Consider the following 24,795-nt stretch of genomic DNA (forward strand, 5'->3'; position numbering starts at 1 on the left):
TGGTGAAAATGATAGCCAACCTGAAGAAAAAAGTAGGAGCAGTATTTGAAGTTCATGTACTAAGAGCTCATTAATGCACAAAAAAGACCAAAACTCTGGGCAAATATGTGAGTAATGACATAAATACAATTCCTATCAATAGAACTGCAATGACGCTAATACAATATTAATGAAGGAAAAAGATGGAAAACAAGCCACTTATAGTGAATGCAGTACAAAGGAGTCAAGGATACTGCCCTTCCCATGTTCCTACATGACGCATAATGCAATTCTGTACAAACATATAAACTCAACATACAATAAATTACACCTTGGGGACAATCACTTGCTCTTACCCTTTTTCCTTTTCTTAGAGGGATTACTGGCGTTTTTGCTTTGGCTACTACACTTTGGACAGAACCAGTCACCCTCTGGAACATCTTCAAGTGGCGGACTGCAGCAGTCAATATGAGTGCCAATCCCACAGCCAACAGAGCCACTTTCGTTGCCACATATCAGCATCACCTCTCCTCTGTCACAAGACCTGCAAACCACGCAGGGTATATCACTGTTACCAGAATCATCCATAGGTGTATATGTACGGTTCTCCTCCTCTTCCTCCACCACAACCAAAACCTCTTCTGCCTTGTTTTGCAGACGGCTAAATGACTTTTCTGCCCAAGCATGAGTATTGTATAGCACATGTCTCTCAAGGGGGTATCCAGGTTTGCACACGTACTCGACCAAGTAATCAGCTACAACACAGGGTATCTCATGTTTTAAAAACTCCTGTACCCACATATCCACACGCGGCATGCCTGGGCTAACAATGGCAAAGTCGACTCCCGAGTTAAGGAAGCGGGTGTAAGGAGGACAAGTTGCTAATATTGTCCCATCACCAGCCTTCACCACGCGCTTCAGAGTATCCTGTTTGTGTTCCAAGAAGATGATCTCAGATGACAAATGCATGCTCCAGTTAACAATGGCTTATCATGAATAACCAGAAGAAAACCTAATTTACAGTAGCTTTGATAAACTGCAAACAACAATGCTCCCGACCAAATGAAAAAGAAATTTTGATGATAATATCTATTCTGTTTATAAATTTGATGCAGAAAAATGCAGACATGAAGTTTGAGAACCCACCAGACGTGGTGCAATGCAGTCACCATATATAATAATGCGCATTCCATGAAAGGCACCATGACCTGTTCTCTCTCTCAAGAGCCGCCACTTTCTTGGAGCCTCTAAATTGATTGTGCCATCTTCACTTAGGCCACTCTTGTACCATTCATAAGGTTCCTCAGCCACAAATTTTCCTGCCTGATTACTAGCTGCCAAATAATCACTTTTAAGAATCCACCTGCACCAAAGGTATAATATATGAAGCATCTATTTGATGAAGCAGTTTAAATAAAGCTATAGAAATTCAATTAAGTGACACCACACTTCTCAAAATAAGCCTTCAGTATTGCGGTCACAAACCTTCCAGATGCTGCAGCAGCAAAAAACTTTTCTATCCTGCGAATTGGTCCTGGAATGATGAAATGTGTTGCCTGGTAAGACCAGTTATGTGAATCACGGCAGCACCTTCCCTTCAAGCGCTTGATAATTTGCTGAAACTCCTTTCTTTCGAACTGATGTCCACTCAAAATAAACCATTCAGGTTGAGTTTTAACTCTGTCTGAAGCCTTCACCTCTTGCATTGAAGAATTCCGACTGATCTTCGCCAACTTTTGATTGATCTCCATTGGAGTATAATTACATTTAACATGTGACTTTTCTGCCTGCTCTTTTGCCTTGCTTATATTTTGATCTCCACAAGCAATTGGCCTGTTTTCCTTCAGTTCAGACGAGTCCACTGGCTTACTTTTGGGTTCACTGCAGCACTTAGATTTGCCTACTGGACATGCAAGTCCTTCCTCTTCCATCTCTGTCTCCTCAGTGTTCTCAGTCTCAGTGGCGGCAGGAGAAGTCTTCAACTTGGTTCTGCCCAAAGGACACTTTTTCCCATAGTTCTTCTTTCCTTTAGCACCATCTCCTTTCGAGGTTGTTTCAACCAGCATAGAAACTGACTCTCCTTGTTCATTTCCTTTTATCTTTTCCACTGAGGCCATTAAATCACCATGGACACAGGGCTTGGAGTGATTTAATATATCCTCAGAGACACCTTTCTCTGAGTTCATTTTATCAGTGACGGCAGGAACAGTCTTCAACTTAGTTTTACCCAAAGGACCCTTTTTCCCACTGTTCTTCTTTCCTATAACACCAACTCCTTTTGAGGTTGATTCAACCAGCACAGAAATTGATTCTCCTTGTTCATTTTCTTGCATATTTCCCATCGAGGCCATTCCATCACCATGGACACAGGGATCGGAGTGATTTAATAAATCCTCAGAGACACCTTTCCGTGAGTTCATTTTATCAGTGACGGCAGGAACAGTCTTCAACTTAGTTTTACCCAAACGACGCTTTCTCCCACTGTTCTTCTTCCCTTTATCACCAACTCCATTTGAGGTTGATTCAACCAGCACAGAAACTGTCTCTGCTTGTTCATTTTCTTGCATATTTTCCCCTGAGGCCATTGCATCACCTTGAACACGGGGATTGGAGTAATTTGACATATGCTGCACCCCTTCTGATTTCTCTGTCATTTTTGCTTCAAGTATACTCTCTAATTCATGTTGATCTTCTTCTGCAGGAGCCTCAGTTTCATCATCCAGAGAGTCGATTTTACTCTCAGAAACATTTCCAGATGTAGTAACATCTTTAACCTCTGCCATCTTCAGTGCTTTTACACTAACATCTGGAGAAAGCAGATCAGGCTTTAAGGCAGTGGGGGGTTTCTCCTGATCTGCTGCATTGGTATCAACAGTGGCAACATTTAAGGAGGCATCTTCATCCAAGTAAACAGAAAACTTGAGGTTTGCTGAAGTTAACTTCGGCCTAGAACCTAGAGTCTTCTTGGAGAGCATCTTCTTCCTATCTGATTTTGTCGAGTCATCAGTTCCACCTTTATGCAGGTCCAAGTTAGCAAGGTCGTTGGAATTATTAATCACCGACAGTTCGTTTCTTGGAGATGAACCCTGAACATCTTGTTGCTGATTTTGTGGTTCCAATGTTTCGCTCACTGTAGTTGTAGATTCTTCCATTGCCAAATCTCCAATGCCAGGCTTGCTGGATAAGGGGGACTTTCTTAACCTCTGAAATGTGGATAGAGGTGTTTTCTTGTTGACATTGCCATCATGGCCGATCTCTGAGATCAGAGTCGTGGAGGAAGGCACGTCACATGTCAATGACTTCTTGGTTAAAGTAGATGATTTTGTTGGTGACACAACAGCACCTGAGGTTTCTGCAGCATTCAAACACGTCGTAGTCTTATGCAGAGATTTTTCATCACATCTGTTAATACAATGACTAGTAGTCTTATATGAACGATCAATCAAAGATGCTGGTATTTCTTTGGGGGATGTATCACATGTTGGACTTCTCACAATGCTTGACTTTGCATCATAACTTGTCTTCTGTAATTTGGGGCTTGCATAAGAATGATCTGGTGTCCATTTTTGTGGCAATATACCAGTTGACTCTTCTTCATTGTGTACATGATTTCCTTTCACGAGAGCTTCCACACAATTAGAGTCAATTTTTTCATTTTCTTCCGCCCTGAAGGGAGAAGAGGCAAAATCATCATTGACACTTAACTTGCGAATAGGCGCTTTAGACGACCTACTTCCATAGCTTGATTTATCTCCCAAGTATAATGGAAGTGTGGATTTCCATGGTGATTGCCTGGAGTAGCTTAGTTTCCTATCAGAATGAGGGGGTGACCTTTCAGCAGATCCAAATGTAGATGCCATGTCATCTTTCTTCTTAGAATCTGGAGTTGTGTGATGGAGGTCATTATGCTCACCAAGTGGAGCATCTTTAAATTTACATGCATCCTGAGGGCTAGGTACCTTGGAAACGTGAACGTCAAAAAATCTTGAAGCTTGATCAAATTCATCTTCATTCCGAGAAATAGATTTCTCAACAGAATTTTGGGGAACCATAGTCACCTCTCCTTCTGACTTCGGAATTCGAAAAGGAACTGGAGAACCAGCCTGTATATTGTGGCAACTCTTATTCATGCTTCTCCCAACAGATTGCTTTATAAAGGTGTCTTCAGCCTCATCTTCAGAATCCCTAGCCTCAGCCTCCATTATCTCCAACTCATAGCCACTGTTGATAGAGAATAAAAGCTCAGGACAACTCATAGCCATAGTTACAGATAACAATTTTACTTACTAAGATTCCATGCACAGCCATCTCACCTCTGGTTATATTTATCTTCCTGAAGAAGAACCCAATCCCTTAAGCTGCAAAAATGCAACAAGGAGATTATATGGCAATTTTTCTTCTTATTGAAACATTCTTAGAATTCAAAACATTAGAGAATTACCAAGACATGAACTTACCAATCTTCCAACCAGCGATGATTGACAATCTTAATCTGAGGGAGTTGTTTGGCAAGTTTATACTTGTCCCCTAAAGATGTAAACAAGTTTCAGTTTTTTACATTTGAAGAAACTGTAATTAAAAGAATAATATGAAGCATAGAGTCGGAAAAGAAAAAGAGAAACAAACAGCTACAGAATGCCATCTACTTGATCACTACAGACCATACTTATCCTTATATTATCAGTGCTCAATTCCATGTAATTATGAATAAGAACCACAGGGAAGAAACCATACCTTCAAATTTGTAGCAAATGAGATGAGTGACTTTGCTTGCCACCAATGGTTTAGAAAACTGAGCACCCATTAAACCAACCATTGTCTGACAAAGAAAACAGAATCAAAACGTAAACCGGCTGCATTTATGTTGCAACTATCCAAAAGGGCTAAAACCAGAAGCATACCATAATGTCATCTCTATCTTGTCCATGATATCCAGTCAAGCACATCAGTAAATTCTTGGCACCAGGAATACCATTCAAATGCTTGAGAGGCCTGTATATAATCTGCACAAATCAAAAGAGTACACAAATCCTCAATGTAGGCTCCGAGGTTTAAAATTTTTTTTGGACATTGCTTAGTTTCTAACCACAAAAATTATAGGGAAACAACGATGAGAAAAGATGGGATGGGAAACTCACAGCAGCGGCATCAAGGGGCATTCCAACATCAAAACTATGGTGAACCCACAAAGCCGTGACAACCGTTTTGCCGTCGTTTCGAGCAGCAACACATACAGGATGATCCTATACACAATGGTGTAGAGTTGAGTGATTGCAATTTTAAGCTTGAGACGCAATTTCATAATGGGAAAGTGGAAGAAGTCTCACATAGGTAATCCTATCCACAATGAGGTGAGTGCAGTTTGGGGAATAGAGACCGACATCAGATCCACCGCAATCTAGCAGCTTAGATCGAACCTACGCCATTCAATTAACACTAAAAGTAAATACACAGAAAATTTGATGCTTCTCATAGATAGAAATCAGGAAGAGGATTGATTACCTGGCGTTCGTTCATGGGGTCGAAACCCAAGAGAACGAAACGGACGCCCAGAAACGTTTTGGGCGGCGGAGCACGGCTCTCCATCATCGGAGGAGGACGAGGGTTTTGAGTCTGAGAGCGCGCGTGTGTGTATCGCCTTAAAGACTCAAACTTGCTGTGGAAGACTGATTCAGAAAAATTGAGAATTTCTTTCTTTTTTAATTGATTAGGGTTTTACTGAAAGAGGGAGGGAAATTAATTTTTTTCGTTTTTTGATTTTGGTGCAGTGGCGGGAGATCAGGATTGCAACACGTGGATCATGTTAGTGGACAGGTGTGTCGCTTACCCGGCCCATAAACCCGAGCAATCACCTACCGTTGGATTAGTTGGTAAATCCAATGGGCGAGAACGGGCCCACCATCGGAGACTAACGTGAAGAGTGAGTAGGTGAAGTTGATCCCACTGCTTAAAATCTCTAAAATTTTTGGGAATTGGAATCTGCAGAGAGACAAATTTGAGGTTGAGGTATGGGTTGGCTGACTCGATTTCTAGCGGCCGTGGCTTTCTTAGCCATCGGAGTGATTTTCTCGCCGGAGACCTTCGGATCCAAATCGGACGGTCCGAAGTCGCCGGCACTCTCCACCTACCTGAAGCTGGCTCATCTGCTCAGCTTCTCCACCGCGTTCGGCGCCGCTCTCTGGGTCACTTTCATCGGCGGCATCATCATGTTCAAGTATGTTTTGTTTTCTTCCAATTTCTTTCTTCAATTTTTGATGAAATTCAGAATCGGATTTGAAAATTGTGATAAACTGTATTGAAAATCAGGAATCTTCCGAGGCATCAGTTCGGTAATCTGCAGAGCAAGATGTTTCCAGCTTATTTCAGCCTGGTGGGGATTTGCTGTGCCATATCGGTTGCTTCGTTTGGGTATTTGCATCCGTGGAACTCTTCCACTGCAGCAGACAAGTACCAGCTCGGCTTTTTGCTTTCTTCCTTGGCCTTCAATCTCACCAATTTGTTCGTCTTCACGCCCATGACTATTGAGGTGACTAACTCACTTGTGCTTTGTTCTAAACTTCATTTACTCTTAGTCTTTATGAAATTACAGTTTTATAGTAGCTACCGAGTTCTTTATTCTTACTTTCTGAGCAACACAATCTGTGACCATGTGGATGACTCAATTTATGGCTGCTTTAGACAATTGAATTGTTTGATTTATACTGATGCCATTGTTTTGGTTCAATTCTGAAACTAGACCACTGCTCTCGTTTGAATAGTTTCGGCTCTTGTTTTGTGCATATCTTTCTTTGCATTCACTTATTTTCTGTCTGTGTTAATGTATGCCATGGTGGTCTGTTGATTGTTATTGTCTTGCAGATGATGAAGCAGAGGCATAAGGTAGAGAGGGAAGAGAACATTGGGGAAGAAGTTGGATGGTCCAAAAATGTGCAAGTTGCAAAGGTGAACCCGAAACTAGCAGCCATGAATAAGAAGTTCGGGATGATTCACGGGTTATCATCCCTTGCCAATATTATGGCCTTTGGCAGCCTTGCCATGCACTCATGGTACTTGGCAGGTAAACTTAATCTGTAGTTCGTGAATAAACCCAAGTTCCCCTTTATTTGGGGATTGGAGGAAGGGAAATGTTCTGTGCTCTAGTTGAGCTATGGATTTGATCCATGACCTAATGTCTTATTCTCTGCTTGAATGTTACATGTACACGAATACAATTATCTCATGCTTGTCTAGGAATCATAATTTCATAAGACTTGATCATCGGAAGTATGAGTTCTAATGAAGATGATTTACTTCCGTTTTTCTTCTCTTGCATATTTCATTCTAAAATTTCTCTTGTTCTAGTAGGCATTGGTTGTTTGTGCAATGTGAATGTATACTGTTAAGATTTCAAGTGTTGTTCTATTTGACTAATGGCTGCAAAAGACTCGATTTCAGTAATGGATTGAAGGCTGGGAGAAGTGTTGTTCTTTCCGTTGCTTGCTAGTTTAGTCTAGTACTGGATGTTGCCGAAGGTTTGATTGCACTTGCTTACTCGGTCACTTTTGTCCTCTTAAATTTTAATGTGGTATCTGGCCTGAAAACAAACCCCCGCCCCCCTTAGTAATGTTGTATTGAGTCTGACTGTACTGTTACAAAATATCATTGCACCTCAGGAGACCAGCAATACAACCGAGAGATGGGTTGTTATGCATTGTCATAACTGGGCTGGGCATTTGAACGAAAGAAAGGGCCTCTTCCAGGTCGGAGCATCGCCAACTTTTAATAATATTAAAGCTTCTAATGGGTTTATGCAGATAATCTATCTATATTTTGATATAACTATCATTATAGCCGCCAGCAACGGTGAAAATACATCAGGTTCACGTAGGGCTGGATTCGGTTGAAAGCCGACCAACAAATCCTTCAACTGGCTACCGACCGACATTGGTCGGTTTTCCAAAATCTGAAACCGCAGCCGTACTGTCGCCATCGGTTACCGAGAAATCGGTATACTGAGATTTCGGCTTGCTTCGGCTGGAGTTTCAGTTTAACGATGTCAGCGAGAATTTGGAGAAAATAGCCTGATTTGAGTCGAATGCAAATGTGATGAAGGAGGATGTAGATCTGATGATGTGGATTTGATGATACAGATGAATGAGATGATGGATAACTGGAGAAAATGGAAGAAGATGAATGAAAGACAAGAAAGATGAGGGCGATGAAAGCACTTGATGGAAGAGGAGGAGGAAGAAAGGCCTAGTTGATGAAAGAGGAGGAAGAGAAAAGAACTGAAGAAATTAAAAAATGGTTCTCCGATGAGGATGAACTGATGAGTCGAAGAAGACGGCTAGAAAAGGAAGAGAGAGAGAGAGATAAAAAGTAGAAGAGGGTTCAGTGGTGTTTTGTTTTAATTCTACCGCCTAACATATAAATATAAAACTTTGCATATAATATATTGAGAGCTGCTCGCGATCCAGTGGTTGGGAGCAAGGCTCTTGTGTAAGGGGTAAGGGGTTCGAACCCTACCTCTTACCAAGTTCGGTATGTTTTTGCATATTATGCGGTAAAATCCGGCTGGTTCGGTCCGCTCGGCCCAAAATGCTAGCCCTAGGGTTCACGGCTTGAATCATGTCTCTAGACCAAGCAAAACAAAAAGCCTAACACGGCTTATTCATACTACTGAACTTGTTTATTCAAAACGAGCCTACAATTAGAAAAGCAACCTAATATTTAGAAAGTTGAAACTCAATTTTTCAGGCTGCACATTAAACGAAAAGCTACACACACTAGGGTGTTTAGTGCATGGAACGGGACAAAGCCCACTAGACCTATAGAAATAAATTAGAAAACTAAAAGAGGAAGTTGCCCAAGGCCTAAAGGAAAGCTAGCCCAAAAGTTGGCTTGGCCCTTGCCTTAATGTGCAGCTTCATTGAAGACACCTCAACAGCCACCATCGCTATCGCTGCCACAGAATGAGGAACAACACCACCCACCGCCACTCCACCTCCAGCGACCTTGATAAACTTGTGGACCAAAACCCCAGTGCCCCAATCTGCCACTGTTCTCCATGATACTGTTGTCAGCCGCCGCCATCTGGCAACACAACCCACGTCACATGACTATGGTTCTTGAACCAATGCTCACAACGTCAATCGCCTCAGCGCTGTAGCAAGACCAAACCTGACACTGACCACCACCACTATCTTGCCTCCAAGAAAAGCCGCCTTAAGAACCGAAAGCAAGCCCTAGAACCACCACCTTTCTGACAACAGCACCACTACATCAGCGCCACCAAGATCGGCGTTGGCGCGGGCCACCAAGATTTCCTAAATTTTCTTCATTTCACTAGCTTGCAACAGCTGCATACATCTAACTTTTTACCTAAGTTAATTAGGGTTTTTGAAGTATAGCTTGCAGTATTTCATTTCGGGGAAGAACATGCGCATATATAAAAGGACGACAGACCAGTATGCATGCATTTATTATATATATAGTAGACATCATGTAGCTAATTATGTGCAGTTAATTATGGTGCTTTCCGAACAATTTTCCAGAAACACGCATCCAATTCATTTAATAATTATAGTGCTTTTGAGAATCATAGCATGCATGTATTGCAGTTTCATTTTTGATTTTCCAAACCTCCATATTGAAATTGTTCTCAATCATAACATGCATGTGTGTGTGTGTGTGAAATTAAATACACATAGAGTATAGTATATAATTTGCGGGCTTACGGGCCGGGCTTCAAACCCCTAAATCAAGTCCGGCCCTCAACACCAATGGGTTGGGCTTTGCTAGCCTAGATGCAAGCTGGGTGGGTATTTCCATCGGCTCATTGATCTGCAGGCCAAATGATGACCCCTACCTGACACCGTGCCACTAGTGTCATTTGAACTGCCTTCTTTCCCTCTTGAGATCTGTAGTTGAGGTTTATGTCGATTAGCTTTGAGGAAGGACTAATTTGGGCATTTTATGCTCCCGTTTCCGTCGTAGACAACCCAGTTAGATCTCCATTTTCAAGCTTTTCAGGCGAAGCTAACATATGTATTTTGAAGCTCTCATTGTCTTCTTTCCAACCCTACAACTCTTACTCATTGAATCAACTTGAGGCGGGAAAAATCGATCGATTGAAGCTTCGGGCTGCCCAAGCTTTCGAGGTAAATCGTGCCTCTTTTGTTCATATTTGAACTTTGCTATAGTTATAGATGTTGTTGTGTTTGTGATAACGAACATTTTGGCATAGATATTGACCCCCGATTTGGGTTCGTGAAGGGGTGGCGCATGGGGCCTCCTCTGGTCTTCTATGTTACCTTGTTAGGTAGAGCTTTACGTTACGAACATGTGGATATGATCTTTGTTGCCTTTGGTGAAAATTTCGTGAGCTGTGGCTAGGGCTCCTTTCTGTCTTATCGGCCAGGGCTTGATAATTTTGGGCCTGGGCTCATTGGTGTGGGATTGGGGTACAATTTTAGTAAAATATAGTTTTGTTAAAATTCCTTCTCTTTTGGGAAGGAATTGGTAGGCTCCCAGAGTTGAGGAATGTCGCCAGGGATACCCACAGTGCCTTTGCTATTTTATTCTCTCTTAGGTAGTGTAGGGTATTTTCTGGATGTGCTTTATTTCCTAGTTTAAAAAGGTTAAATTTCTTAGGTAGCATCTCTATATGATAGTTTTTACGACCAAATCGTTATGTGTAATTTCACTGAACTTTAATTTAGTTGACAATTCCTCATAAAAAGAAACATATGATATAAACTGTTATTAAACAGGAATTAAGGGGTAAATATAACCCAATAAAAATTATGTGGTTTGCAGTTGCCAGTGGTCTAATCTTAATTAGGTATCAAAAATTAAATAAAAATGGCACACTAACATCAAAGAATGATTTATTGTAGAATAGAAAATATTTGTCCCGACAGCCAAAACCTCATAAATAAAGAAAGTACTTGGGTCCATACTTTCATATCAGTATGGACTTGTGTGTTCATTTGTAATCATTTAGCAATCTAAATTTATAATTTAACCGTTAACAACTTCGATTAATCATTAAAGATCATCTCTATAAAAAATCGACATAAACACAAAGTATTTATCCATTTGATTGCATCAAATAAATGAACAGTTTTAGTTAAAGTTAACGATCCATGAAACTATTCTTTCGTATCTTTCATGAGTCATGAGATAATTAGCTTTGAGTTTTTATCATCACTGAGGTCAAAACTTTCTTGCACCAGACAAAATGATACCCAACTTTCAAAAGTGATCAAAATGATACCTAAAGTTTTAAAAACAAATCAACTTGATACCTCGGTTTATTTTTTGTAACTTCTTTGTTACATGACTTAAATCAAATGCAAAATCAAGCCCAAAAATTAAAGTGATTTGTAGTCAAAGGGCCATCAACCATCTATAACCCAATCTTCTTCTTCTATAGAATAAAAAAATCTTTCATTCAATTTCAATTCTACCATCGATCGTAGAAACAAATAAAGCTCGGATGTTTCCCAACTTCTAAAGAAACAAAGAAAAATGGGAAGAGCGAGAGAGGTAGAGATAGAAGAAGAAGAGAATTAACAAAGTAAAATAAAAAATAATTGAAAAACAGTTTTTTGTGTAAAATATTATTATAACCCCACAAATCACCGCACTACACGTGATCAATTTTAACAAAAAGTTACAAAAAATTAAACCGAGGTATCAAGTTGATTTGTTTTTAAAAATTTAGGTATCATTTTGATCACTTTTGAAAGTTGGGTATCATTTTTGTCTGGTGTAAGAAAGTTTTGACCCTAGTGTTGATAAAAACTCATTAGCTTTTTGATTGCCTAATCTTTTGTTCATCGTCATGCCACAGATTTAAACTTGTAACGTAAGAGTATCAAATACAACTTGTCCCAAGCCAGACATGAAATGACAGTGATATTTTGTTTGTCCATGCTCTCTATACGAAGCTCAGCTAAGCTGAACTTTAGGAGGATCGAGTCTGCCCGGTTCCGTGTTGGATGGATAGGCATTAGGCTTTTGGCCTTTTCCGGCATTACAAGTAGAACAAACCAACAAGCTCCGCCCAGCCATTTTGGACCGGCGACACCTATTTTGTCTCCTTTCCCTTCTTTCTGGAATCTGCCTCGATTTGTTTTTCTGGAATCTGCCTCGATTTGTTTTCTCGCCCTCAATTTGGACATCTGAAACACCACGTGCTCGATTCATCAACCCTGGTTATGATTTATGCTTCAGTAAATGTTTAGAAAGAAGATTAAAACATGTCATTGAAATTTAGCTTATACATGATAACACGAGTAACTCATTTGCTAGAATGATGTTTTTGTCTGTGGCTGGATGCATTTTATGCACGACTAGCATTTTATGCATGACTTGATTATTGAAACACCGATTGATGCGGGCGATATTGATGTTAATGGTGGGCACGCAACGCTTCACTTTCAAATCTTTTTCCATCTTGACGATTCTTCCACATTTTGATAACCCAACACGGGGACCAAATTCACTACAACTAGGTACTCATATTTCATGCCAAAACAAGGAAAAATAGGTGATTAAAACAAGTTCGCTGAACTCACGTGATCTTGAGTGCAAGTAATATTTTCCTTTGATACTTGTATTGTGGCCCTTTACATATCATTTCTACATTTACCAAATCTTAGGAATGAAACCCTGAATCCTTTTGATACTAACCTTTTCTTTTCCTTCTTTAGGAAAAAAAGAAGAAAAAGGAATGAATAAAGAATGGTCTAATTGTCCTGCCAGCAATGTGCCACCACCGGTCCAACCATGTACCAAAAACAAACAGAAACACGGTTCATTTATGCACCAACCTTGTACTGATCAGCGGAAACCAATCACACTATATGCCCCCAAGAGTATGAGTCGTGCTGGTACCAAAAGCACCACAAACAGATGCATGTGCTGTGATGCAACCAGTCTACTGAACCGTTTCAAGGACTCTTTCCCACTTTGTAACACGCCAGAAAAATTTACCTGGTACTGGCCCTGCTTCATTGTTGCAAAAGGCCTTCCCACAATCATTCCTACATCCACACCCCGGGATGACACGAGGGGCCACCAAACCTTGCGCCTCTGCTGTCTTCTGGCCTTCCTAATATGGTTAAGCTCTTGTCGAATCACCCCACGAACACATTTTAAGTAAGAGTTCATGTCATGATCTCTTTGAATGCATCCTTCTGAACCATATGCAGACCGTTCACTTAAGATTTCAAGTGGATGTGGAGAGTTTAAGAATACCAACTTTGCTGCACGCAGCTGCTTCTCTGCATCATTGACATCTGGTAGAGCACCGCGTAGAACATATAAACCGCTGCCTGAAGGCAGAAGATGATGGTTTGGGGAGAATTTCTCATCTGGTTGAAGAATCAACAGCTCCCCCATTGGACAATACAGTAGCTTCTGTTACAGAAAGATAAAATTTGGTTAAGATAAACCAAAACTAAGGGAACAAATGATATAGAATATAATTCAGTGTTTCATAATCTCAGACTGATGCTTTTTCTCAAAAGCTAAAAGGTTTACCTGGTTATTAAGGCAGGGATGATTCCGGAAGTTCCCACTTAAAGCTTTGAGAAGCTCTGCCACATGATTAGGATAGTTGCAAGAGAATGCCCGGGGTACAATGTCTCTGTGCAATGTAATTGCCTGGATATGACTCTGTGGTAATCCAAGTTTGCGAAGCAGTTGATCACCTCCACACATGATGGTTGGTGAACCAAAAGTTATAACAGGAAGTAATGAAGAAACTGGCACTTCACCCCGTATAAGCAGCATGAGGTTTATTAGTAGTGCTAAGCTTCCCCCTAATGAGTGCCCAGTAAAACGGAAGGTTGCTTTATCACCATGAGATTTGAGGTGTGCATGAACTTCAGGCAACACCTGTCCATAAATCCCTTTTGCAGCCTCATATATGCCTCTATGCACAAGCACATCCAGTCCCTAGAAAATAACAAATGCATAACATTTAGTACTCGCTAAATAGCATTCATCCATCTATTAACTACTAAGTGCCAACACCTATCAATCATGTCTAACAATCTGAATCAATACAAGTATACAACACTAGAAAAAATGGAAGAAATTATGAACAGAGAATTGCGAGAGATATTGTATAATGTACCTCGAATTGAATGGGCTCGAAAAGTAGATTTGCTTGCCAGGATGCCAGAGATTCAGACCCCTGAAAATGAAAATGCGTAGGTTGAATATATAAAAGCTACCAAATGTTAAGAAATAATATGCACAGATAGTTTTTTCACTGATCATTGGCTAAATGCAAAGACAAGCTATCTGAAATTAAACCACTCTGTTTCCACATTATTTTGAGTGTGAATAGAAAGAAAGCGCTCGACCTTTGAGGGATTAATTATAAATATTTGTATAAAGAGAACAAGTCTTATTACCTGAATGACCAAGAATCTGGTGGCACTTTGATCATCATCACATATGAACCAGTCGCACGGGGATGAATGTGTTGAGTTTAAATCATCTGCAACAGCCTGCTTTACTTCTTCCTTTGCAGCAACCACAGAAGTTACTGAGTCCGTGGTTGCCATCAAAGAAGCCATGTCTGAGTTCATCATATTAACAGCGCTGCCTCTTCCTCTGCTTTCTTCTGTTGAATCTTGATCAGTCTCATCCTTTGAGGATTTGAATGGAAGTATGCTCCTTGTATGGGAATGCAAATAGGAAGCTGCAGAGGCAGCAATATGATAAGCAGCAGAGGGACTTATTCTGTATCCATTGTTCTTCTGCTCCTTCCCTTCCTCGTCTTCTTCCATGTCTTCCTTTAGGGTGCTTTCAGTTTCTTCAACTGCAGCCGACTCTTGATGTTTCTCAATTTTAGCAGCAAGTTCCTTCTTTTCTATTGAAGAAGTAACAAACCGCAGAGCATGACCTCTCAAGAGATTTTGTGGCTGAATGTAAAGTAAATCCAGTTTAGTTTTTGTATATGTAACTTGAAAATCAAATGATAAACTGGATATAGGAGATAGTTTACAACATAAAGCCGGATGATATACAAAAAATAATATTATATCATAGGATGACACCAATGCAATACAGAATAACTAATACCATCAAGTCAGGAAGGAATGAAACCATACCAAACTGAAAATCAACAGAAGACTAAACAATCCCTAACAGCTATATACAACTCATGTCTATTAAACTATATATATTCATGATCAAATTCATAATTTACCACCCATTCCAGAGATCAGACTAGAAACTTTATGAATACCGAATATGATTTCCCAAAAAGAAGAGCAAGATTGAAAAGTTGTTAGAGATACTGAATCCAAGAACAGAACTTTACAAAGATGAAAACTCCAAGCTGGAAACAAAGAAAGAAAGAAAGAGGTATTTGACCAATTGGTCGGGAAATCAAATCCCAAACGGCGGCTTTGATCACAGAAAAGCAAAACACTTTCGATATTCCTACGGGTTTCCTCACCAAAGAACATCCACATTATAACAAATGAAATGAAAGCAGTAAAGTAATTATGCAAATTGGGGATCGAAATGAAATGAGTTGTGCGTACCTGGATTTTGGGAATGGAGTAAGCCAAGCTCCCCAAATACGACATCTGAGCATATAACCTGGCTTCCGCCAAGGAAACCTTCCGAAGCAATCTGGAAAACGAATCTCTATCAAACTCTTCCTGCTGCTGCTGTTGTTGTTGATCGTCTTGTTGTTCAATTCTACAACCATCACAATCGTCGTCATTTTCGTCATCATCACCATTTCTGTTATCGTTGGGCGCGGCTTCATTTTCCTCACGCAGCTCTGCCTTGCCCTGTTGATCTGCTCCTCCTCCTCCTCCCCAGAGAGACCTGACGTGCAAAATCTTTAAAACCCAGTTGCCGCTTTGGGTTTGGGTTGGGGTAAGGCAGTCGTCCTCCTCCTCCTCCTGGGCCAAGGGAACGGCGTCGTCGAGAGGCAACCCATTGTGCGCAGGAGCGGCTCCTCTTCCGGCGCCGGGCCAGAGAGATTTCAAAGGGTACTTGAAGGAGAACCTCTTGTGATTGTTGTCCACGGTGGACCTCCCCAGCGCGCTCACCTGAGACGGGTTCGTACGCACGTCGATCGGCAGGGCAGCTGTAATTGTCGGAGCTATTCCGGGTATCCCCGTTGTGGTTTTCAAACAAAAATTATCCATCTTCGTTCGAATTGCGTTGGATTCTGTGCTTCTTCTTAATATAGGAGGAGTAGGAAGGCGGAGGGGGGATTTTGGTTTAGGGAGTACAAAATAAGTAAACAGCCTAGCAGACCATAAAAATATGTGAAGGCGTTGTTAACCTACAAATACAAGAATGCCAGTCTCTGTTTCTAACTTTCTATTCTGGTGGTCCGGTTACTCTGGTACAGGTACAAGAAGCAGACGAAGAAGAAGAAGTTACTGGGAAAGAGAGACCGTGTTGTGTTTTAAACTTATATAGAGAGGAGAACTGAAGAAGAAGAAGAAGGCGGAGGAAGAAAGTGGGTTGGGGACTTGGGGTGGCCTAGCGGCACATGCTCTCCACGCCTTTTTCTAGTTTGCGACTTTGTCCCCCAAAACTGCTCACCAACTTCAAGAAATCACGCTCTTTTAAACCTTCTCATTTTTTTTTTTTTTATAGAAACAAAAATGAAAATATCTCATTACCCCTTTAATTCACCAAAGAAAAAACACACGTCTTCTCCAGAGCCTCAAAACGGCGTCGTTTGCATCGCGTACGTGCCTATGTATCAAGTGTGTGTGATCTGTGTATTTTTTGCACGATGATGAAGTGCGTCGCAAATCACATGGGTGTCGGGTACCCAATTTGAAAGGCGTCTCTACCCAAAATCATACGGAAGCGCGTGGTGGGGCCCAGAACTCTCTCTCTCTCTCTCGCTGTCTCTCAAAGTTTTGCTACACGCGCCACGTCATAGGATGGGCATCGGGAGTCAGCTGATGATCCATCGACCTGGCCAAATCCAAATAGTAATATCCAATCTGGAAGGTGGTGACGTGTCCCTAAAGCTCTTCTTAATGTACGTGTCTTGTACGTAGTCTAATTAGAATATATACATGCCTACCGTACTCGCCCTCTATTTTACATACTCGCTTCTCTAATTTAACACGTCTCATGATCTGTCCTTTTATTTCCTTGATGCTCAACTTGAGATTCCATGCAATAATAATAATAAAAAAAAGGGTTTAAGGAGTAGATTTTAAAATTAAAATCTTTCGTTTTGAATGACAATATTAATTGTACCAAAATTTGCTACAACATTGGCCGTGAATTGTACTTTTCTGAATATCGTCTTCGATCAATATTATTTTACCGTGGATATGTAATTATTTAGCTTCTCGGACGTCGGCCCTCGATCGACATGAGGCAGGACCGGTTGAGGTTGGGAATAATTGGGAGGCCTAGATAGGTTTGGTTGTAAACTTGAAGACTAGCAGTTGGTTGGGAGGGGAGGGTTAGCCAAACTATATCGGGTGATTTGTCTATGGCAATTAAACTGCTGTCTTTATAGCTGGTACATAAAACTGCCGTCTTTATAGCCTTATATATAGGTAGGAAATTCCTCGATCAATCTAATGTGGAGGAGGGGGTCCCTAGCTAAAGGCAGGTGGAAGTTGGACCAAAGCGTTGAATAGAATCTAGAAATTATTTACTTAAATTTGTTGTTCTTGATAAATCGAGTTGGGTGGGGTGGGGGTGGGGTGATGGCTTGCAATTATTAGGCGGGTAATGGTTTCTGGGTGCTCGATCTCAACGGTGATGCTGCTGCAAATCTAATTGAGTAATCAACATGCATGCAAGTTAATTGACGTGAAATTGACAGAAACCAACAATTAATGAAGCCTCTTAACAGGGAACTCCAGCGCTCGGTCTCGTTCTGTGATCTACAGTCGACTGCATGTATTATGTATATGGATAAATGGATTCTTAACTTTGAAAGTCGGCTCTATCGCTCAGGTTCTTTTGTCATTGATTAACTGCTAAATGAACCCATGACATCAATGCTCTATTTTTTTTAAATCAGAACTAGTTAAAACTTTCGAAATTTGGCATTTCAGTGTTACTTCAGTTCAATCTCAATTTTGATTAGATTCAACTGCATTGATTTTAACCAAGTGACTCCCTGTATCCTAACAAAAATGTTTAATTACTTCCTCAATAGTATTTTACATGTGTGGAACTTATCCAAATAAAGTTAATTTCCAGCTATTAGAATATGAATGTAAAAATATTAAGCCAATCGATCGAGAGTGAATTCTCTTAAAAACCCTAGCGTCGCCTTCTTTGGTTGTTTTTAGGAAGGATCCCGTCGCCTCCACATCCATGTTCGTCTCAACGATTGTGTCATGCGGCAAATTGGTTCAATCCTCATTGTGAGGAATGGTGGGTTGCACGTTGCTTGACAGCGATGGTAGGTTGGCTCAGCTTCGTGGCCAATTCTATTTTTTGGGGTGGAAATTCATATCAGAATGGGTCGGGATTAGCTGACATTCGATAGCTGTGTTGAGATTGCTCTATTCTTGACTGTTGGCGGGGATGTCGAGCGGTGGCGACTTTGCGCGCGGTCGACGCGCTATCGATCGTTGGTGTACATCGGCGATATGTTGTCAGGCTGGCTCCAGTCTTACCCAGGCTTGCTACGTACGGTTGCCGAATTTGCAGAGGACGTTGGAGATGATGGTGGTTCGACACTGCATCTGGGTGCCCTGGTCTTTGGCCTCCAGATCAGTGTGGTTGAGCCGTCTACAATTGCCAGATTTGCAAAGATGTTGAAGATGATGGTGACGGGACTCTCTGTCTGGGTGTCCAGATTGATCAGTGTGGTGGGACGTCTTTGGGCCCAAATCCGACCCCAGTTGTTGCGCTGGATTTCTTCAGGAATCTGGATTTGGGACCTGGGAGATCTGTTGCCTAATTTTTGTTTAAACTTTGCTACTTTTACTATTTTAGGTGTGCTGCTATTATTTTTGGGTAAATTGATCTTTTCTACACTCTATGAAGAGTCTTAATACCCAATCACGCTGTACTACAATTGCGACACTTGGTGGGCGGTATGTTATAGGCTGGGACAAATTTAGTCTTAGTGGTCTGCCAATCTCTTGCATACCCGTATTACAAATAGGGCTGTCAATGGGTCGTGTCGGGTTGGGTTCGTGTCGGGTCAAGGTATATGTCGTGTCACAAGAGACAAACCCAAACCCAACCCATTTATTAATCGTGTCGAAAATTTAAACCCAAACCCAACCTATTTATTAAACGGGTTACCCGTTTCCAACCCGCTTAACCCATTTAATAAATAGGTCGTGTCGTGTTGGACAAAATGACCCATTTAAGGGTTAACACTGCTACCCATTTAACTAAAAACATGCATAAATTGATTAAATTCACTAAAAATTTCATAAGACGAAGAATATAAATAATTATATATAATTCATAACTAATTAAATCTAATAATGATGAAACAAAATATTTCAAATTGTCCAATCCTAAGATCAAATATTCCCAACGTCCAAAATTTCAAGAAGAAGTATAGCATAATCGGGTTATACGGGTTCACTTCGTGTTGGCGGGTTGACCCGTGGCCGACCCGTTTATTAAATGGGTCATGATGGGTTGACCCGCCGCCGACCCGCTTTTTAATCGTGCGGGTTCAACCCGCTTTATTTCGTGCGGGTTTCGAGTCGTGTTATCGGGTCGTGTCGAAATTGACAGCCCTAATTACAAAGTTTGATAATTTGATTTACAAATCTCAAAGTCGTGACAATGATACTATTATTAGTAATTATTTTGAGGAGGCTAAGATTTTACATTAAGTTATTGCTAGGTTTTCTATATGTGTTTCCGAGCAGTATTCTATTGTATAAAGACAAATTGTAAGTGTGGTACACCTTTTGATTTGTTCTCATTTAGCTTTAGGCTTGACCCTAATTTGGCCCTAGTATGCTCCTAATTTTACCTGGTCTGTTATCTTGAGCGATTTCTATCACTAGTCTCAATCAATTTTTCCTTTCAAAAAAATAAAGTTAATATTCAAAATTTTAGTTTGAGCCGGAAAATATTCCCAAAAGGAAAAGAGATTTTTTAAGGAAGCAGTTAACACATTAAATTAAATTTTGATTACAATCCAAAAAGAATTAAAAATAACAACTGAAAAGTAAACACCAATAGAGAAGTAAAGTTGAGTTGGACTAAAGGATGATGGTACCAGCTTATGATAGGTGATTCTGATATATTACAATTAGTAAATTTTTGGTTCCAGATCGGAAGGTCACTTGATAATTCTTGATAGTTCAAATCATATTTGCTTAAGATCTAATTGAGAATTTTTTTTTTCTGAAAGGGGTTAGGAACACAGCCTAGCTGGAAAGTGAAGCCCCGCGCCCGGTTTCATTTATTATATTAATATTAAAATTTTGCATCGGGGGGGGGGGGGGGGACATAAAGCCTAAACTCTGAGCTACAGTAGAACTATTACAAATAATTCTCGTAGAGTACATCCATATTTTTATTTTATTTTATTTTTTCTGAAAGGGGTTAGGAACCCAGCCTAGCTGGGAGGACGCCCGGTTTCATTTATTATATTAATATTAAAATTTTGCATCCCGGGGGGGGGGGGGCATAAAACCTTAACTTTGAGCTACAGTAGAACTATTACAAGTAATTCTCGTAGAGTACATCCTGAATAATAGCATGAGTCTCATCTAACCAAACATCATCAATAAAAGATAAACTAACAAGGTGTGCAACACCATTTGCTTCACGGTAAATATGTCGAATTTCCACAGTAATTAAGTACTCCTTACAATCATCAAAAACCCGACTTACCTCCGAGAAATTAATAATAGAAAGACCATAGTCACTTTCAAGTGAATAATATAAATTAGTTATATTTATACAACATCTATATATGTTTTGATTGAGTTTTAGAAACACATTGAAAATAATCGAAAGAGTTAATTAGTTTTTAAGTCCAAAAACCATGATCTATTTTGAATGTAATACGAACGAAATTTTTTGTTAATGGCGGTCCAGTGACTAGGCATTCACATCAGCTTACTTTTCTATATTAGCATGATGAGTCAACTTCTACTTTTCTACATACCGAATTTATCCATAACAATATTACTCAAAACAATCAATAATTTATGAGTTGTTTTAGGGAAACGATATTTGAGAGAGAATTGCTGTGTGTTCTCATTGATAATAGGAGCCTCTTTATATAGAGGATTACAATGCATAGAATATGAATTGTACAAGGAAATGTAATCATACAATGAATGAATATCTCTAAGATATTCTCCGAGATTCTCTCTAATTAAAACCCTATTACCACTGGGTCAAGTAACCTAGAGTTTGGGCCAGACACACAAATAGGGATTTACTTGAACATGAGTCAATTAATTGAGAGTTAATGTTGTTTTTCAATTAATTTGGTATTCATAAAAAGCATACCAATTATAATATGTCATCAGCACAACAAAACCCTTAATTGATGCATAGTCATTAAAAAAATTATAACTTAATTAAAATGATCATACCTTACCATCATTTTTGTACACCCTATAGCTTGTCTCTTTTCTTCTCCTTTATTCTCATCACTTTCTTCTTGTTTTTACACCTTCATTATAGAATTGTCATGTTGTTCAACTTCATTGTACAGTCAAATAGATATTTCAGATGGGTATTCATAAGAAGGTTTTGATCCATCTAAAGAGGTAATATTCTACATTTAGCATATATATTTTCCACATTAAGATAAATCGTACAAATGAGAGAAATTTTGGAAAAGGAGCACTATGCGGTTGGTATCCAACAGCAAAAAACCCTAGATTCTATGAAAAATATACTGAAGGACAAGAAAATGCCTACAGTAAAACCAAAGAAAGCTAATGGATTTAAAAAAAGACTCATCAAGACGGTAAAGACTTATCAAGATCGTTGACGGCTGTTGCTTTGCCAAAAAGCAAACCTACTCCAACTGGAGTAATAAATGTCTTCAACTATGAACTTCAAATGTTTGATACTCCTGTGTTCAAAACTGGCAGGAGACTTGCTTACCACCAGAAGGCAATCTTAGATAACATCTTATTTGCCTTTCAAGAAAGAAACAATGGTATAATGTTCCCAGCTCTGTTTGCTTTAGCAGAAGAGCTCCATGAAAATGGCAGGCCACAGTTTGAATAAATTCATACATAGCAAAGTGCTAATAGAAATAAAAAAAATTCATTTCCTTGAAGATCCAGAAAGTGCTAGAGTTCCTATCATAGCATTAATAGAATCAGACTAGTTCGAGTTCCATAATATGATAGGAAGTCATAATTCTGAGGCACGTATTCCTCCAACTCTCTTCATTTTTGTAGGACCTTATGTTGGAAGATATCTAGTCAATGTTCAGAGTGAACATCCTCAAGAACACAAGCTCTGGCTTGTTGAAAATAGTTTTGTCCATAATCTATTGACTAAAACAAATGATGATCTCAAGGGACTACCCCCTATCATTGTCAACACAGTCAAAAATGTCAGAAAAAATGACTGTATGCTGAGACTGAAGTTCAGATCTACTCCACCATAATGGATAAAGAAGACAAATGGTGAAGTCGAATACATTTCTCCATATCATTATGTGAGAATTATTCAAATGAGATATCTTCAGCCCGCCTGTGTTGGATACAATGGCTAGCCTAATTCAAGCATTCCATGGATGAAGGCCATGTCTCTGGAATATATCAAGAAAACCATCTCTGAAGATACAAAGAATACCTTCCTGGCAGCAAGAGAAAAGACAATTATCACTGCTTACGATCATCTTGAAGTCGTCAGTAATGACCTTTTCTTATCTCTCACAAAAAAGGAGATAGATTCAACACTGACATGCTTACAGTGGGTTGAAAAGCTTGAAACAGACAACCACTACAAGATGTATGTTGATACAAATGTCGAAGATAATGCAACAACTACTTGCATGGCCTAGGCAGATAACAACTCGTTTGTGCTTGGCCATAACTCAGAAACATATGAGAACATGTGAAGCAGCAGGTGTAGAAAGCATCGAAAGTACTTTTGGACTTTTCCCAAAAGTTACTTTTGCTTTTCAAAAAGACAGGTGAAAAACATTTCACCTAAAGAAATCTGCTTTTCCCCGTCCGACCTCCACCAGCAGGAGCACTGAAGAAAGCAGGAAATCACAGAGTTATTCTGTTCAATTTTATGTTTTGAATTTCAGTTTGAGTTCCGTTCCCTATAAAAGGAGCTTTAGGTTTCAGTGTAAGGCATTCGAAAAAGAAGACATGATCAAAAAAATTTCATATTAGTTCTAGATTAGAAAATTGAGAAGAACCATATTCTCTCAAGAAGTAAGAAAGCCATAAGTAGCAGTGTGCTCTTTCCTTCCTGTCTAGTGTGAAGTAGTGTGCTTTCATTACAAGTAAGTATATGTAATCATTCTTATGGATAGCTAAAAAGCTGTTTACCTGAGAATGAGGCTCTGAATTTTAGTATGTAAATTATGTTTGAATAAATACTTTCAGATTGCTCATCCACCTTGTCAATTATGTTTTAAATTTTAATTTGATATTTTAAAATGTTTATAAAAGTTTCTGCCTTATTCTTGTACTATTTTTAGGTTTAGACTTTCTTTTTCCTAAGAAAAAATGGACTCAGCTTAAGATCAAAGCAAGCAGCAGTGATTCCCCCTGTTAAAGTAACCATTAGGCAGGGAGCCATTAGGTGAAAATTGGGCATGTTGAAGGCTAGTTTTGTTTTTCTCAAAAGTATGAACACTTTTTCTAAGGAAAAGCAAAGTTTAGACCTAAAAGTCAGCATAAGACATATTAGGCACTAGTTTAAGAAAATACTACCCCTATAGGTCTTTTCCCCTAAGATTTGTGTAAATGGGCACAATACAAACTTGTTGGTGCAAGTGGGCACAATACATGTGATTTCTGGGTAAACAGGAATTAACCCTAATAATAATTCTTTCTCTAACGTTTAATTGACAAAAGCACCCTCATTCCCCGGATAGAACGATCCCTACATATTATATACTAACTATTGTCAACATTGTTAATTTTGTGCACTCAATCCTAGCGTGTCATGTACTGATGAACTTTGTAAGTAGTGGCATAGGTTTCTTTTCTTACTTAGTGGTGATTCAGTTTCTGAAATGGGTAAATGTCAAGTGAACCTTTACATATGATTTCTTTTCTATATTTGGAATGTGAGAGCTAAGCTGTTTGATATTCTGTTTTTTAGTTTTGATAAGCCAGTATTGTGAAAGTTGTGCTTTGCATTTTCTAGTTATGTTTGGCAAACCTAGATTGGAAATTGTCTCGGTGAAAGGAAAAGAATGAGGATCTACCAATCAACTAGGACTTTTGCTAATAAGGATTTATTGTTTGAATCAGACTCATTATGTTCTTATATATGCCAAACACATCATGAAGACTGATTTAGTAGATGGATCAAATAATTCCTAAAGAAGTGAATTCTCAATAAGAAACAAAGAGCAAGTATATGAAAGAAGGGTTTAATCACTAGAGGCATGCATCATAGAATACTAGGACTACAACAAAAAAATCTTTATAAAATGTACTACTAGCTATCTAAAAAGAAGAAGCTGCTGAGGGCTTCGTAATTGTCAAATATCAACAGATAACCAGATCAAAAGAAATTGTGAGGCTCTAATGAGGACCTTATTTTCATGAGTACTTTTAAATCAACGGTTGGATGACATGTGAGTTGTATAATAAATATTTCAACTTAAAATGAGACAATTTATTTAACCGTTGAGACGTTGATTTGAAAATCTTC

General features: G+C 39.5%; 3 protein-coding genes across 3 annotated transcripts; 1 reads left to right on the top strand and 2 right to left on the bottom strand.

Annotated features, from left to right (window-relative positions):
* Positions 1-65: 65 nt before the first annotated feature.
* LOC112180779 (BRCT domain-containing protein At4g02110) lies at positions 66-5,674 on the bottom strand. The gene is made up of 10 exons (XM_024319341.2): positions 5,482-5,674; positions 5,307-5,396; positions 5,118-5,222; positions 4,881-4,982; positions 4,714-4,798; positions 4,437-4,506; positions 4,293-4,337; positions 1,465-4,200; positions 1,126-1,342; positions 66-906 (listed from the first exon to the last, which is right to left on the bottom strand). Exons 1-10 carry the CDS (start codon positions 5,566-5,568, stop codon positions 322-324), a joined length of 4,122 nt encoding a protein of 1,373 aa, XP_024175109.1. The 5' UTR covers positions 5,569-5,674; the 3' UTR covers positions 66-321.
* A 249-nt stretch (positions 5,675-5,923) lies between these two features.
* LOC112180390 (transmembrane protein 205) lies at positions 5,924-7,305 on the top strand. The gene is made up of 3 exons (XM_024318929.2): positions 5,924-6,193; positions 6,286-6,505; positions 6,838-7,305. Exons 1-3 carry the CDS (start codon positions 5,988-5,990, stop codon positions 7,051-7,053), a joined length of 642 nt encoding a protein of 213 aa, XP_024174697.1. The 5' UTR covers positions 5,924-5,987; the 3' UTR covers positions 7,054-7,305.
* Positions 7,306-12,515: 5,210 nt separating this feature from the next.
* LOC112176385 (phospholipase A1 PLIP2, chloroplastic) lies at positions 12,516-16,556 on the bottom strand. The gene is made up of 6 exons (XM_024314284.2): positions 16,289-16,556; positions 15,531-16,251; positions 14,391-14,903; positions 14,108-14,167; positions 13,510-13,926; positions 12,516-13,386 (listed from the first exon to the last, which is right to left on the bottom strand). The coding sequence occupies exons 2-6, from the start codon at positions 16,146-16,148 to the stop codon at positions 12,808-12,810; spliced, it is 2,187 nt and encodes a 728-aa protein (XP_024170052.1). The 5' UTR covers positions 16,149-16,251; positions 16,289-16,556; the 3' UTR covers positions 12,516-12,807.
* Positions 16,557-24,795: the final 8,239 nt, after the last annotated feature.

The sequence above is a fragment of the Rosa chinensis genome, chromosome 7 (genome assembly GCF_002994745.2).
Source record: "Rosa chinensis cultivar Old Blush chromosome 7, RchiOBHm-V2, whole genome shotgun sequence".
NCBI classification, from domain to species: domain Eukaryota; kingdom Viridiplantae; phylum Streptophyta; class Magnoliopsida; order Rosales; family Rosaceae; genus Rosa; species Rosa chinensis.

Coding starts and splice junctions, on each gene's coding strand:
- LOC112176385 (XM_024314284.2), bottom strand. CDS start 16,148: ATGGATAATTTTTGTTTGAAAACCACAACGGGGATACCCGGAATAGCT. Junction 14,904..15,530: donor ACTCCATTCCCAAAATCCAG/GTACGCACAACT, acceptor CTTTACATTCAG/CCACAAAATCTCTTGAGAGG. Junction 14,168..14,390: donor CCAGATTCTTGGTCATTCAG/GTAATAAGACTT, acceptor TTTCATTTTCAG/GGGTCTGAATCTCTGGCATC.
- LOC112180390 (XM_024318929.2), top strand. CDS start 5,988: ATGGGTTGGCTGACTCGATTTCTAGCGGCCGTGGCTTTCTTAGCCATC. Junction 6,194..6,285: donor GGCGGCATCATCATGTTCAA/GTATGTTTTGTT, acceptor ATTGAAAATCAG/GAATCTTCCGAGGCATCAGT. Junction 6,506..6,837: donor TCACGCCCATGACTATTGAG/GTGACTAACTCA, acceptor ATTGTCTTGCAG/ATGATGAAGCAGAGGCATAA.
- LOC112180779 (XM_024319341.2), bottom strand. CDS start 5,568: ATGATGGAGAGCCGTGCTCCGCCGCCCAAAACGTTTCTGGGCGTCCGT. Junction 4,201..4,292: donor GAAGATAAATATAACCAGAG/GTGAGATGGCTG, acceptor CTCTATCAACAG/TGGCTATGAGTTGGAGATAA. Junction 907..1,125: donor ACTGCATTGCACCACGTCTG/GTGGGTTCTCAA, acceptor GAACACAAACAG/GATACTCTGAAGCGCGTGGT.